Consider the following 13,304-nt stretch of genomic DNA (forward strand, 5'->3'; position numbering starts at 1 on the left):
CAGCTTTGGACACAACTATTATATTTTGCTTGATTGCTGCATATTATTTTATGGAATATTTATCATTTAATGTTACCTTTTTTTGCAGATTTGCTTAATCTATCCAATAAATACTGGATTACAACTCTTCCTACAATAAACATCTAGGACTTTGGTTTCAAAATACTATCTTGAGTGCTGTCTATGAAATACTAGCGAACACTGAGTTAAGAACAGTGCATCGTGACACAACATCTGTGAATAGTTAACTGAGCAGAAGATGAACTAATCACCAAAAGGCATAAAAGTTAGAGATGACACATTTCTTCAGTATTTTAAGCAAGATTTCATTTCCATCATTTACAGGTACAAAATACCAGAAAAATGAAAAGGGTCTGAAGCAAACATTTGGGCACCCGATATGGCCAGTACTTAGTAACACCCACTCTGTGAAGTATCACAGCTTGTAAATGATTTTCTTTGTCTGCTAAGAGTCTTTCAGTTCTTACTTGAGGTATTTTTTGCCCATTCATCATTGCAAAAGGCTTCTAATTCTTAAAGATTCTTGGGCCATCTTGTATGTACCTCTCTTTTGAGATTTAGCCACAGATTTTCAATTATGTTTAGGTTAGGGGACTGTGAGGGCCATGGCAAAAACCATCAGCTTGAGCCTCCTCAGGTATTCCATTAAAGATTTTGAAGTGTGTTTCAGATCATTATCTTGTTGTAAGACCCATGATCTTTTTAAATTCAAGTTTTTGACAGAGGGTGTGATGGTTGCTTTCAGTATTTGCTCGTATTTATTTGAATCAATTCTTGCCTCTACCATTGACATGTGCCCTGTGCCACTGGCTGCAACTCAAAGCTAAAGCATGATCGATCCAATCTCTATGCTTAATAGTTGGAGAGGTGTTTTATTCCTGGAATTTGGAACCCTTTTTTCTCCAAACATACTTTTGTATACTGTAGGCAAAACATTCTATTTGTATTTCATCCATCTATAGGACTTGTTTATAAATTGCCTCAGGCTTGTTTAGATGTTCATCTGAAAAGTTCAGGCACTAAATTTTGTAACTAGGACACAGGAAAGGTTTTCTTCTGCAGACTCTACCCTGAAGTTCATATTTGTTCAGGTGTTGCTGCACCATAGAACAGTGCACCACCACTCCAGAGTCTGCTAAATCTTCCTGAATGTCAAATGGGGGTGTTTAGTTGCCTTTCTAGTAATCCAATGAGCAGTTCCTTCAGAATGTTTTTCTCTCTTCTTCCAAACCTCAACTTGACCTCCATCATTACATTTAACTGCCATTTCTTAATAACATTACAAACCGAGGAAACAGCAACCTGAAAACACTTTGGTATCTTTCTTGTAGCCTTCTCCTGCTTTGTGAGCATCAATTATTTTATTTTTCAGCTCTAAGCAGCTGCTGACTGTTAGGACAAGGTCTGAGGAGTTAGAGAATTCATTCAGCTTTGCAATTTGCATCACATGGGCTTTCCTAACGATGACTGTGAAGGTCAGAGACCTTGGAAAAAGTTCTCCAAGACCTCAAATGTCTTGGGGTGCCCAACCTTTTGCACTGTGCCCCGTTCTTTTTTTACTGTACAACTGTACAAAACAAAAACAATGCACTAATTTTGCATAAAATGCAGAAAATAAATGTGTTATTTTAAATTTATACCTTTCAGTGACCAGTTCATCTTCTGCTCACTTAACTATTCACAATAACAAGCATTTAAAACAAGAGTACCCAAACTTTTGCATGTCATTGTATGAGGAAAGAAGAATGCATCTCAAAATTGTTTTAAACTAGTGGGCTTCACACCCTGCTTGCTTTGCTAGCCAACCCCCAGATTTATTCCTGTGGAAATACAATTAAAAGTGTTTTTTCCCCCCATATGTATTATGTTCACTTTTTATTTTAAAACCTCATAAAAAAACAACTGTGTCAAATGTTTGTCCTTGTGCTCTGTTGTCATTGCAAAAGCTATTCTGATGGAAGTTTTAATACGATTGGCATATCAAGATCTCCTTTTATTTTCATTCAATAAAAATATGAACTTTTGATAAAACAATCTACTTACGAAAGTTGGAATATACAGAGCCGATGTAGCTGGTGGCATTGTTGTCAAGAAGTTGTGGATTTCTGGCCACTGTGGATTGCACGTCATTGTAATAAAGAAATCTGGCCAACCGATATTTCAGGATATTACCATTGCATCATGATATAACTGTTCAAATGCTCTTGGACTACCTTGATATAATGATGGTAATATTACTCCTTTACCTATTTTGAATACATCTTAACTATTGATATTTGAATTGTGAATGTGATCAATTAGATCTGGCATATGTTCCATTCTGAGTTTAGCTTGATTCGATTTAATAAAGAAGAGACGATTAGGTGCGACTTTTACATACACATTAATAATGTGATGTTGCGACAGACATTGAGATGATAGAAGCGGGTTACATAAATGGGAACTTATTGCTAATCTTGACCCTAAATACTGTGTGGGAGTTATACGTTTTTCTGACTGTGTTTGTTTCATATTGTACGACCATCCTGTTTCACCATCTGGGAAAAGCAAAGGAAAGAGTGGCAATGTATTTGACATACATGACGAAGCATGCTTTGCCTTTGGATATACACGAAAATCTACTCTTGTCTTTGATACCTCCGCCTTTCTAAAGTATTATCGCTGACAATTTGTCACATGTGGGTTTACTATAAATGTGACTGATCTTTCGGCTTCATATAGAAATCCAAGAAAATTTCTTTGTCCATGTTTTGCTGATAATTTACTTTTGGACTTATAGATTTGTATCTATTATTGGCTGTATAAGTTCCAGCACATCAGATCGTTTAACTCTTTCGATTCTATGTTGCATCGCTTCTCTGCGATTATAAATATACACCTGACCAAATTGTGTTTTTTTCTAAATTAAACTTGTAGTAGCTGTAATTGTTGCGGGAACATAGATACTCATATTGTATGGGAATTTTCCCTGATGGCAACACAAATTAGGTGATGAACAAGTCTCTGAGTTAAACTTTAAAGCATTACAATATCTACATACTTCCAACATATCACCTATGTGCATATATTCGATCTCATTTTGCTGCTCCGTTATTTCACCTAGTAATAATTTCCATTTGTTTAAATGAATGCGATCTGTACTTTGTTTTGCGACACCTTCGAATTGTAGCACTGCCATATTTTTATGTTGCTCTGTGTGTTTATCGTGCCAAGGTTTTTTTGGAGCCTTTCGAATTCCACTGCTTTCATAATCTGTAACCTGCTCTGCATGTGTATGGCGCCAACATGTTTGAATGTCTTTATGAAGTTCTACTGTCTCTTTTACTATTTGTCGTTTACTTCTGACCCCATTTGGACCTGCACGGTTTTCAATTTCACTTGTTCCGGGCTGATTATTACTTTCCTTGCTTACGTCACCGTCTCATGGGAACATGCTTCCAACGGATGTCAGTATGACGTGACTTCACAGTGTCACATGTCATCTTTAACTTATCAATTGTTGCTCTTTGTTCTTCGCTTTTTAGATGGTTGTAAGTAGGGCAGGGCAACAACTGAGAGGTTAGATGACCGAGATCTTGTTTGACAATGTTTTTAAGTAGGGCGTGACTTGCCATGGATGACAGTATGATGTGACTTGACCATGTCGCAGGAAGTGAAAGTGCCCCTGGTTCTCTGGAGTGTCTCTGTCTCTCAGAAGTTCACATCTCGTCGCAAGAATTTCTTTTATAATAGAAGGATCATTCGTAAATGCAATCATATTAAAATAATTTCTACCTTTAAACTACTTTAGCAAAACCACTAAAAAAAAAAACAAAAAAAAAAACCTACGGGCATAATACTAATAAGGGTGACTCAGCATCAGACTACCTGTGGAATTTATTTAGGATGATTCAGCAGACTTTCTATACAATATTAAATACATACACAGTTTATGCATCACCAGAATGGCACACATTACCTGGTGTAATACAATTGGAGTCAAACCTGGCCTCTGTAGGAAGAGTCTCTCCCTTTTCTACTGCCTTCTTGATTTTTTCTTCGGCTTCTTTTGCAGACCTTTGCAGTAAAATGAACACATTACAAAGTGGTTAGATCCCAACAGTATCATATCAGCATTTCTTATGTATATCTCACTCAAATCTTATAAAAAAAACATACGCTACCTAAAACGCCTTCCACGCTGCTGGTTCATTTTTGCTCTTGGGGCAACCCCATCAACTGCCATGAAAAAAACTTTCCTTGGCTTAATAATGCGAAACAGCACTTCTAAATAATGGAAAATGTCTGTAAATATTTTTTCTTCTGATATTCGAAAGTGGACATCTTCATCATTAGGATGCGAACACTGATGAATAATTCCATTCATATCCAAATAGAGGTTATCAAACTCTGGAATCTAAGGGTAAAAGAAAAAAAACATTACTGAACTCCTTCTAAAGATATTCAGAACTGCAGAGGCAACAATCCTGTCTGTGTATATAAGGTCCAAAATAAAGTCTACTTTCAAAAACGATATGCAATAAAAAATAAAATAAACAAAATACAGATGGATCTTGGCATTTCAATAAAGGAAACACTTTGTGCTTAATTTTGGGACATTTCACAGGGAAGATATACAACTATCAGAACACATGAATTAGAAAAGAAACCAACACCGTATTTTCGAAATTAGGTATAATTAAAATATATAACAAATAAAAAATATATATTATATACACATTGTATATGTATACAGTGGTGTGAAAAACTATTTGCCCCCTTCCTGATTTCTTATTCTTTTGCATGTTTATTCACACAAAATATTTCTGATCATCAAACACATTTAACCATTAGTCAAATATAACACAAGTAAACACAAAATGCAGTTTTTAAATGATGGTTTTATTATTTAGGAGAAAAAATCCAAACCTACATGGCCCTGTGTGAAAAGTAATTGCCCCTTGTTAAAAATAACCTAACTGTGGTGTATCACACCTGAGTTCAATTTCCATAGCCACCCCCAGGCCTGATTACTGCCACACCTGTTTTAATCAAGAAATCACTTAAAATAGGAGCTGCCTGACACAGAGAAGTAGACCAAAAGCACCTCAAAAGCTAAACATCATGCCAAGATCCAAAGAAATTCAGGAACAAATGAGAACAGAAGTAATTGAGATCTATCAGTCTTTAAAGGTTACAAAGCCATTTCTAAAGCTTTGGGACTCCAGCGAACCACAGTGAGAGCCATTATCCACAAATGGCAAAAACATGGAACAGTGGTGAACCTTCCCAGGAGTGGCCGGCCGACCAAAATTACCCTAAGAGCGCAGAGACGACTCATCCGAGAGGTTACAAAAGACCCCAGGACAACATCTAAAGAACTGCAGGCCTCACTTGCCTTAATTAAGGTCAGTGTTCACGACTCCACCATAAGAAAGAGACTGGGCAAAAACGGCCTGCATGGCAGATTTCCAAGACGCAAACCACTGTTAAGCAAAAAGAACATTAGGGCTCGTCTCAATTTTGCTAAGAAACATCTCAATGATTGCCAAGACTTTTGGGAAAATACCTTGTGGACTGATGAGACAAAAGTTGAACTTTTTGGAAGGCAAATGTCCCGTTACATCTGGCGTAAAAGGAACACAGCATTTCAGAAAAAGAACATCATACCAACAGTAAAATATGGTGGTGGTAGTGTGATGGTCTAGGGTTGTTTTGCTGCTTCAGGACCTGGAAGGCTTGCTGTGATAGATGGAACCATGAATTCTACTGTCTACCAAAAAATCCTGAAGGAGAATGTCCGGCCATCTGTTCGTCAACTCAAGCTGAAGCGATCTTGGGTGCTGCAACAGGACAATGACCCAAAACACACCAGCAAATCCACCTCTGAATGGCTGAAGAAAAACAAAATGAAGACTTTGGAGTGGCCTAGTCAAAGTCCTGACCTGAATCCAATTAAGATGCTATGGCATGACCATAAAAAGGCGGTTCATGCGAGAAAACCCTCAAATAAAGCTGAATTACAACAATTCTGCAAAGATGAGTGGGCCAAAATTCCTCCAGAGTGCTGTAAAAGACTCATTGCAAGTTATCGCAAACGCTTGATTGCAGTTATTGCTGCTAAGGGTGGCCCAACCAGTTATTAGGTTCAGGGGGCAATTACTTTTTCACACAGGGCCATGTAGGTTTGGATTTTTTTCTCCCTAAATAATAAAACCATCATTTAAAAACTGCATTTTGTGTTTACTTGTGTTATATTTGACTAATGGTTAAATGTGTTTGATGATCAGAAACATTTTGTGTGACAAACATGCAAAAGAATAAGAAATAAGGAAGGGTGCAAATAGTTTTTCACACCACTGTATGTATATGTATATATATATATATATATATATATATATATATATATATATATATATATATATATATATATATATATATATATATATATACACACACACACACACACCAACAGTAAGTACAGCTTCAAAATATTGGTATACTCATCAAGTAGTTACCCAACTATCACTTAAATAACCTGGAATCCATAAATATCAAATACAATGCAAGGCTTGAATCTTAACGTATGGCAGAGATTGGCAATCCCCACAGTGTAACAACAAATGGGGTTTATAATCTTTGGTAGATTTAAGCATAGGGCTTACATAGAATGATGCATCATTAACTACATGATTTACACTTGAACTTCACTTCTAAATTAACTCTGTGGCATTTTCTGTCCAATAGTTTAAAACTAATGCTTAATATCCATACTAAATATAAAAAGTCAATTATATTTGTATTGTTAAATTAGTGAATTTCAACAGAATTCCAGATATTTACATTTAAACTAACTCTTTAAAGCTGGTTTTGTAACCACGTTTCTAAAGTCTAGTTTGTCAGAAAACTGATCGGTTAGGTTTGTAATTTTTACTATTGTGAGATATATATTTTCATAATTAGCTGTTAAAAAATGACTAAAGAGTAAAAATGTAAGAATTAGTCAAATTATTTCATATTTCAAATGTTAGAATCTCTAGGTACTTCAATTTTTGAAATCTGTCAGAAATAAATCTTGCCAGTTTTACATGAATCCTTAATGTCCAAACTCCTGTTAAACCATCTTTGATTTAATGTTTTCAAGGTATCTTCCATGAGTGATCAGACTTCATTTCTTAGTCTGCACACAAATACAGAATGTGAAATTTGTCTGGGCTGTTGTTACCTGTACTCAATAAATTTGTAACTGTGTGACAGCATTACATTCTTTAATGCACCATTCATGTTTAAGATGTGCACTTTAACTTACGGGTTATACTAAAGAACCATAGTTTGTCTTCAAAAGCCAAACAACTGACAAAAATTCAGTGTTTGCAGGATCACATTTAGCAGTGAACTATGTGTTTTTTTTGTATTACTGTGTGTTTTGGCGATTATGTGTCTCTGTTAACACAATACACATCCTATTACTAGGAAGATATGCCTTGTCCTTCGAAGCATTGAAACACTATATAAATTTTGTTTTGGTATTAATAAATTAAGCAACTCATAGTTTCCCAGGTGCAGACAAGTGAAATAGCCACTTTGTTTGAATCTTGCATCAATGTTCACTTCCTGTGAACAACTGTTTTATATGTAATCTCATTTTATTTATCTCTTCTTTACAAATGCGTGACATTACAAGTTAAATGAGACACCTCATTTGATCAGTAACATTACTTCACTCTCAAAGCACACACAAATCTATTCCTCAATTAATTCCATAATGGGATAAAAGTGGCAATAACTCAAACCTGTGTTTTTTTTTTAACAAGTAACAAGTACAATTCCTGCACTCACATGCTGAAATTTTCTTTCACCAACACATAAGCGCTTTTAGACATGGCCTCTGCTGTTTATCTTTTCCATGTACTGTATGTTGAAGCAGTGGCACAATCCAAGCTGGTCTGTCCTACTCTTTCTGCCAACTACAAGCATGTAGTGACAGTAACTGCTCTTTGTTATCCAAGCCAGAAATTTGTATGTATGTTGTACAGGGGGTCATAAAGGATTATCTATCCAATGACAATTAACACTTGGACCTCCGATACAGCATGCACCTCTCATGAAACACAGTACCCCAGGTCACTCTGCCATGGCTGCTAAAATGTGCTTCACTGTCATCTGATGCTGCAGTGGTTCTTTTCCTGAAAGATATGCCATACATGTGATAGACGCAAAGCCCAATAACTTGGAGGAGAAAGCTAGCACCGCCAATTCTTTGGTCATGTATGACTTTCTGCTGTGTCCAGAGTGAATAACAGGTGCTTACAATGAAAATGGTCAGTAGGCCTGTGGAATGTACTTCCTCGTCACCAGAGCTTACCGTATTTATTTTCCTGTCAGCAACACTGTACGCCCATGCTACTTTTCCTGGAAGCCACAGCACATGGCTATGTGGGTGCCAGCCGTGATGAAAGAGGCTGGATTGCTGCTTGCTGTGAGAAGGATGACAATCTCAATTTCATGGCAAAAGTTTTGCACATGTCAAATTTATGAATCGTGTTTTAAGTATCATGACTTAAGCTATCCACTGAGATCAAGATCAAGCCTAGGGATTTGAGAGTTTTTGTTAACAGACAGACAACTAATGGCATTTGTCTGTGTGTGTTTATATACAGAATATATCGTGACACATATGCACCTAGGGATCAACCTGTTGGCTCTGCGGTAAGTGGTATCAGTATGGAATGAGAGGGGGCACTCACGCCAACAGTTTTTCCCTATCTACCCATAGCTCTGAAAATCCAACAGGAGGAGGCAACTTGACCAACTGCAGTACCCACAGCAGATCCTGTCCTTTCAGGTCAGGGTTCTATAAATACCCAACAGTCCACAGAGGTTGCTATCTGCTTTTTGGACCCACACTTGGCCTGGAGCAAGCTCCCATGCTATTCATGAGGCTCCCTATGTGGAACTATTTTCTTTTGAGAGGGTCAGCATGTCATAAATTTCTATTGTTGGTGCCATTGAGCATGGTTTTTGTTACTTGTTTATGCTAATAAGACAGGGACACCCAGTTGGTGTCCCAAAATTTCAAAGCGGCTTGTGCAATTTTACCCAAAAGGTCACAAAGTGTGTGTGTGTATGTATGTATGTATGTATATATAAACAAAACTCCCTGTGCTTCCTGGCTTTGCAAAGGAAATTTCATAAGACAATGCGTGAGTTACAGTGCTCTCATTTAACTGGTTGTATCAGAAGTACCATGCAAGTAAGTGCTTTTCTTATACGCTATTTGTATGTTGTTAACCAAAGGTTAGTATTAGTGGCACGCTGTGTGATGAAGGCTTGGGACCTAGGACTTCAAATGCTGCTATGAACAATGTGTGACCATGAGCAAAAATGTTGCTTTTGATTAACTTGTGGGTTTACTGCAACATACTGTATCCAAACAACTCTGAAATATGGCTGTGTCCTGCTAGTGGGACACATCATGCATAAGCAGTTAAATGCATACTGGCTCTCTTCTTGGTTTTCTTCTCAGCCGACATTCAGCTCCTGGTCACTGTGCTGAAAACCAATCCCCCTCACACAGCTGCAAACTCCAATTGAGAAACATTGGTCTTAAATAGTGGCACTACTGTTTCTAATGGGGAAGCATTCCATGCTATTCACTTTAATATATCAGTATATAGGGTATCAGCACCTATGCATATCTACTTCAAGCACTGCTTTGCATATACATTCACATTGGCAGATTTTAAATGTGAACTACATATATATAACTGAGAGAAAAAGAAATCAAAAAGAAACACTGTATTGTACTTGAGTGAATGATGTAAACAAATGAAAATTAAAAATAACTTAATAATAACAGGTAAACCTGCTCTGTTTCATTGTAAGATGCTGGTCAGCAGTGTGGGCCTGGAGGTTGTGTTGACAGGGATGGATGAGGGCCCAACAAATGCAAATAGCGGCATCCTGAAAATTCAAGAGATGGAAGCCTCTAGAAGAGACTGCACAAAAAAAGGGTGTTATATATATATATATATATATATATATATATATATATATATATATATATATATATACACACATATACAGCTAGGAAGACAAGCTGTTGAGAACAACCCATAATAGGAAGACCACTGTGCTGCGGAATTCTTAAGTGGACCTTCATCCGGGAAACTGGGAACAGGAGAGCAGACTTGAGGGGTTAACGTTACCTTGCTCTTGGTTAGGAAACACAGAGCAGGGAACAAGGACACGTACTGCACACACCAGAGCCAGAACACTGGAGCAAGTTGCGGAGAAGCCTGTGGCATGCTCTGGGTTTGTAATAGTAGGACTGGGTGCAGAGGCATGTCCAGCACACCCCAAGGCCTAAATACTCAATCTTTTAAGTTGTTACCTTCCATTAGAGGACTAAATGTAAATAGTTCTCAGCTCATTACAGCTTTTGCAGGGATCTGATCTGTAATTTACAGGCCACTGACTCAAGCTCCAAAAAAATCTTTACACTGTGTTATTTCCTTTACCCCCTATGATGGCTTGTCACAATATATACTCAAATTTCACATTATTGCTACTGACTAGTTGTTTAATTTCAAAAGAATACACTTTCCTGTGAGAATGTGTTTTTCAATGATTATCAACAAAAGCCAAGCTACTAGGGAAAGTAATGATCGTTTTATTCATAGACAATTATGTATTGCAAGCTCAAGAGTAAGCAGCTCCTGTGACCTAATATTATTATTACTGATCGACACCTTCACCCTAGGCAATTTACAACATTTGCAATACAGTTGGGCACAATTCTTTTGTTTTTCCAGTTGGAGCGAAGGCAGGTAAAGTAACTTGCTCATCATCGCAGTGTCAGTAGAAAGATTTGAACCCACAACCTTTAGATTTTAAGTCCTTGATTGTTGTAAAATGGATGGATGGATCCAAAGATTCAATGACTATGCCACAATGCCTGCCAATAATATTAGCCCTTGGGTTGAGGGTTAGTATAGTATAGTATATATAGTAGTTCTGATACAACCGATTAAGCGACAGGGCTATAACTAACGCCCATCGTCTTACAAAATATGCCGGTCTATTTTTATCCACATTGACAGATAGATAGAGACTGCGCTAATCGCAAAAGCTCGCCGTCTATAAACCACTAAGCGGCTGGGAGCCATCAGAAAGACCCACGACAAACTCATTTTCTACAGCAGATTTCACACGCAATGGAGAGTACGCGTGTGCTCCACTCGTGACACTTTCCACGTCAGGCTGTTTTACCAGCACCCTCTCTTCTAGCCGAGCCTATATAACGATTTGCAGTATCGGACAGAGTCGCCGGTCTCAAAGATCCCACTTGCACGGCGCCGTGTCTGACAACAGATGGATGGCTTACAGTTAGTTGCGTAGAATCAAACGCGCACACACACACTTATTTAATTTAAAACCTGTTTTCACCATTTACCACCGAATTCTCAAAACTGTTATGGTTAACTACCATATTTTCTCTAACGTTTCTCCAGGACGACAACGGTGTGGAGACGACCAAGTTCCTCGAGTGTGCGCACTTAGACAAAGCAACCGCAAAGGAATACCAGTGAGGAACGACTGGGAAGTGGAAACTCGAGAAATGAACTACTCGGGTGCTGTCGAGAGTAACATCCCTTCTTTCTAAAAGAAAAGTCGACCTCCGAGTCTAGAAGACAGCGACAAACCCAAATTTGAGCCTTGCCAACTGATTCAGAACTTCCGGTGAGGCAGCTGCTTGCGTTGTCATCACTGGGGGGAATGGGGGAAAGACGTGGCTTTATAGTAAAGCGGACAGGTTTCTCGTTGTGGATTTTAAGTTAAAAAATGTCGAAAGGCCTACCTGGTGCTCCTTTACAACTTCGCTCAGACAAGGATAGCGCTCCGATATCCACCGATAAAATTTCGGGACACCCATTGTTTGTTTTCTTTGTATTTCGAATCGGCTACGTTTGCTTGTCAGTGCTGTTATGCTCTTCTTTTATGTTTTTTCAATCGGAGAACCACAAAACAACGTCTTCTTCGTGAAACCAACTCTAAAGTTTCTGCTGAAGTTGCTGTTCCTACCGAGGCCAGTGTATTTTTGGGACACTTTGGTCACAGCTAAATGCTTCCGACCGGAAAACTCGACCAGAAAAAAAACCTTAAAAACTAATTCATCGCGAGCTCCACTGGCCTTCTTTCACAGTAAAGACAATCGTGATAATTTCGGAGTAGATTTTTAAAATGTGCCAGATGACGTATTTTTTTGTCTGGATATACTTTAAATATGTTTTACGTGTGCCCCCATAGTGTGTAACCAAAATAAAATCGGGCTCGTTTTAGGCTCCCGGAAGAAGGTTCCTAGGCTAATAGGCGATTGCAAGCCGAATCATTAGCAGTCGGATATGTTACACTCTTTTTGCCGATCGCAGGCTATTCTCGACCCCATACGCTGTTTTAAAGGATTTCCTATTATATTCTAAAGCCATGTGTGGTCGGTTGGATGTTAAAACTAAGCTTTCGGCTGTTCCTGTTTAGGTGCATCAGGGTGGGGGAGGGGCGTTTGCTGCGGTGGCCGGTAGCGCCTACTCGCGTCGCTGAACTAAACGAGTGACACGAAAAAGCGAAGGAGGAGTGCACTACGATAGACTGAAGGAAAGGGCAAACTTGACTTCTCATCATTTCTGAGTGCTGCTGTTAGACGTCTCACTCACATAAAGTTAAAAAAGAGCGTTTGGTAAAATGTTGAGTTTATTCAGAGGTTTCGGCTACTTGTGACCCCCGATTAAGAAAACCAGGTAATGATTAAAAAAAACATTTTCCCAGTGATGATTCTGTTAAAACCTATTGGTCATTTATAATGCCTAGTCGGGGAAAATGTATTATAATGCAAATTATTCAAAAGATTGAGGGGATAACATTCAATACTTGTCAGCATAACTATCAGCGATTAAGGCTGTACACCAAATGCATTTCCTGAAAATCGTTTAATACTCGTGTTTTAAAATATAACAAACGTCACTTTTATAACAATCCAACCATCTGCGCATCTTCCGAATCCGCTTTCCCTGGACAGGGTCGCAAATTTAAAATATTTAAGAGCTGAGTTAAACATACAACAAATTGAGAATAGATCGATACATCAGGCCATAATTTATATCACCATTCACAAAAGTAGTCACCACAGTGCGCATACATGAAGTCTAAAGCAACACACAATTGCATCGCTCTTTAAAATTCCCATTAATTGTAAATCTCTCACGACCTCATGGACAGACGCGGCCCATTTCAAATGCTTTATTGGC

The 13,304-nt window shown here is 38.1% G+C and overlaps 1 protein-coding gene across 3 annotated transcripts in view; it reads right to left on the bottom strand.

The window, feature by feature from the left end:
- Positions 1-12,447, bottom strand: part of xrn1 (5'-3' exoribonuclease 1) — a 128,690-nt gene extending 116,243 nt beyond the window's left edge. For 2 of the 3 annotated variants that reach the window (XM_039760378.1, XM_039760370.1), the window contains exons 1-3: positions 11,861-12,433; positions 4,185-4,417; positions 3,980-4,077 (exon numbers count right to left, since the gene is read on the bottom strand). In XM_039760378.1, coding sequence (XP_039616312.1) covers positions 3,980-4,077; positions 4,185-4,417; positions 11,861-11,935 — 406 coding nt within the window. In that variant the 5' untranslated portion in view covers positions 11,936-12,433. Of the gene's footprint in view, positions 1-3,979; positions 4,078-4,184; positions 4,418-11,860 lie in introns of all 3 variants that reach the window. The other variant, XM_039760383.1, reaches the window with a different exon arrangement.
- Positions 12,448-13,304: the final 857 nt, after the last annotated feature.

This window comes from Polypterus senegalus, chromosome 1 (assembly GCF_016835505.1).
Source record: "Polypterus senegalus isolate Bchr_013 chromosome 1, ASM1683550v1, whole genome shotgun sequence".
NCBI classification, from domain to species: domain Eukaryota; kingdom Metazoa; phylum Chordata; class Cladistia; order Polypteriformes; family Polypteridae; genus Polypterus; species Polypterus senegalus.